This window comes from Nasonia vitripennis, assembly GCF_009193385.2.
Source record: "Nasonia vitripennis strain AsymCx chromosome 4 unlocalized genomic scaffold, Nvit_psr_1.1 chr4_random0008, whole genome shotgun sequence".
Taxonomy (NCBI): Eukaryota; Metazoa; Arthropoda; class Insecta; order Hymenoptera; family Pteromalidae; genus Nasonia; species Nasonia vitripennis.
Window position 1 is genome coordinate 955,036 of NW_022279644.1, and position 2,601 is coordinate 957,636.

Below are 2,601 nucleotides of genomic sequence, written 5' to 3' on the forward strand. Positions count from 1 at the left end.
CACCGTTATGCACATTCAAGAACCCGAGGCGTACTACACTTTTAAACTTGGCAGTGAGACCAGCTAAGACGGCGATCAGTACTACAATTTTCCTCATGGAATATACGAAACTGTGGACCAGCTGGCCGAAGAATTGAACAAAGTACGAGATATTCGCGAGCATCAAATACTCGCACCGACTGAATTTCAGAAAGGCTACTCTACACCTTGAGACGTACCTGTAAATGTAAATATCCTCATTATACAACCTTTAATGAAAAAATTCGACGCGTATTTGGATTCGAAGATGCCGTGCACAGGCAAACAGGCACTTTTGTAAGTTGAAAACTCAAAGTACAAATTCGGCACGTACATGGTTAAACAGTTTGCACCGATCCATTACATTCCACTGCTGCAGCACTCTTTCCAAAATATCGTTATCGATATAAGAGATCAGCACGGTGAAAAAATACCATTCGAGTACGGGACACTGACGGTTACGCTTCACTTTAAGCGTAATCTGTAGGCATAAAAATGAGTCATTATATTCATTACTACAACGACCAAGTCGGTGGCGACGCCGGTGTAAAATCTGTATACACCGGAGCGACTTACCAACGAGGTTCAGGTATTGGAAGCTTTCTGGGCTTGATTTTTCGTCGAATAGCACCTTATCTCGCGCGCGGTGCCAAAGCGGTCGGCAAAGAAACTATTCGCGCGGGCCTGAATGTAATCGACGACGTCGCCAATAACGGTGCTAATTTTAAAGAAGCCCTCAGCGGTCGACTGAAAGAGTCGGGTAAAAATTTGAAAAGAAAAGCAGAAAACAAGCTTGATCAAATGATGATGAGCGGTAACGGCTATATAGGTCCTGTTGCCAAGCGCAAACGGCAGTCGAAGAAGAGCCGTGCACCGGTACGCAACGTGCGTCGCAAGGCAAAATCAAAAAAGCGAGTAAGCAAAAAACCAAGCAAGAAATTAGAGCGCAAAAAGAAGAGAAAGAGACGGATCAGAAGTGTGACAGATATTTTCGGTCCTAAAAATTAATAACAATGGCGTATCTACACGCGTGCAGCGGCGAGCGAATGAAGAGCGAGCTAGATCTCTTTACTCTTCCTTTCACTCAAACATCCATCGAAAGTAGCGCTTATCTCTACTACAAACCCATTTCGTCGCTCAGCGACGATGGTGACTAACCCTTGGAATTTTTAATTCCAAGTTCAACCGATCACTACGTCGATCTCGCGCACACCATGTTGCACCTGACCATTCAAATACTACCAGCTAGTGATACACCCAGCGAAAATCTCAAAGTTGGCCCTTTATACACTCAATGTTTGATCAGATTGACATATTTTTCAATCAAAAGTTAGTTTCACCGCCAAACAATGCGTATCCGTATAGAGCCTACATAGACACGCTGCTAAATTATGCGGCACCTGCTATGCGCTCTCATCTCACGTCTGCTTTGTGGATCATCGATACCGCTGATGCCATGGATGCCGCGCCAAATTTAGATCGTAAGGCTGATGGTGCGAATCAAGGTCTCATTAACAGACTGTTCTTTACAGCTGGTGGCAAGGCCGTCGACATGATCGGACATTTGCATTGTGACGTTTTTAATCAACCGAAATTCCTAATCAACGGTGTAGACGTGAGAGTAAGATTGGTTCGTAGCAAAGACGCCTTTTGTCTCATGGACTGGTCCGATAACGGAAAATTTTCGGTGCACATCAAGGAGGCCACAATGATCGTGCGTCGTGCCAAGATAAGCCCGGGTATTTTACTAGCGCACGCGAACGTTCTTGTTAAAACAACAGCCAAATACCCCTTAACAAGGGCCGAAGTCAAGTCGTTTACGCTGCACAGCGGTATACTCGGCGACACCCTGGACAACGTTATACTAGGACAGCTACCCAAAAGGATCATCCTGGGCTTTGTTAAAAATAAAGCCTTCAGCGGCAATAGAAAGCTCAACCCTTTCAATTTTCAACACTTTAACATAAACTTTATTTCGCTCTACGTGGACGGCGTTCAAGTCCCCAGTAGGCCGTTGCAGCCACGCTTTACCGGTGACCATAAGCTATACGTAGACGTTTATCATACGCTTTTTTCCGGCACAGGTATACATTACCTAAATGAGGGTCTCGATATCGATCGCTACGGTTATCCCAACGGATTTTGCCTGTTTGCTTTAGATCTGACACCGGATTTGTCAGCGCATTTTACCAGCCATTGGAATCTCGTTCGCTCGGGGTCTCTACGCGTTGAGGTGCGTTTCGCCGAAGCTCTAACGGAAACGCTAAACTGCATTGTTTACGCAGAGTTTGACAACGTGCTCGAAATCGACTCGAATAGACAAATTATAACGGACTTTAATTCCTAAAGTGGCTGGGTGGTGGGAGAGAGAAAAAAAAGTATAAGAGTTCTGACGCTGTAGCAGCAGCACCCGATACATTCACCATGGATTACGATTACGTGATAGAACTTCAGGGTTTCAGGGACAAAGAAGACAAGTTTTTGCCCAAAGAAGTAGTTTCTCTGCAAGGACACGTCATTTCTCATTGGGTGATTTTGCCACCGCACGAATTTACCGAGTTACCCTGCTCCTTGAGGATCGCC

The 2,601-nt window shown here is 45.2% G+C and overlaps 1 protein-coding gene across 1 annotated transcript; it reads left to right on the forward strand.

The window, feature by feature from the left end:
* The first annotated feature begins 1,232 nt into the window (after positions 1–1,232).
* On the forward strand, positions 1,233–2,365 carry LOC116417345 (uncharacterized protein F54H12.2-like). The gene is made up of 3 exons (XM_031930074.1): positions 1,233–1,292; positions 1,349–2,024; positions 2,103–2,365. The coding sequence occupies exons 1-3, from the start codon at positions 1,233–1,235 to the stop codon at positions 2,363–2,365; spliced, it is 999 nt and encodes a 332-aa protein (XP_031785934.1).
* Positions 2,366–2,601: the final 236 nt, after the last annotated feature.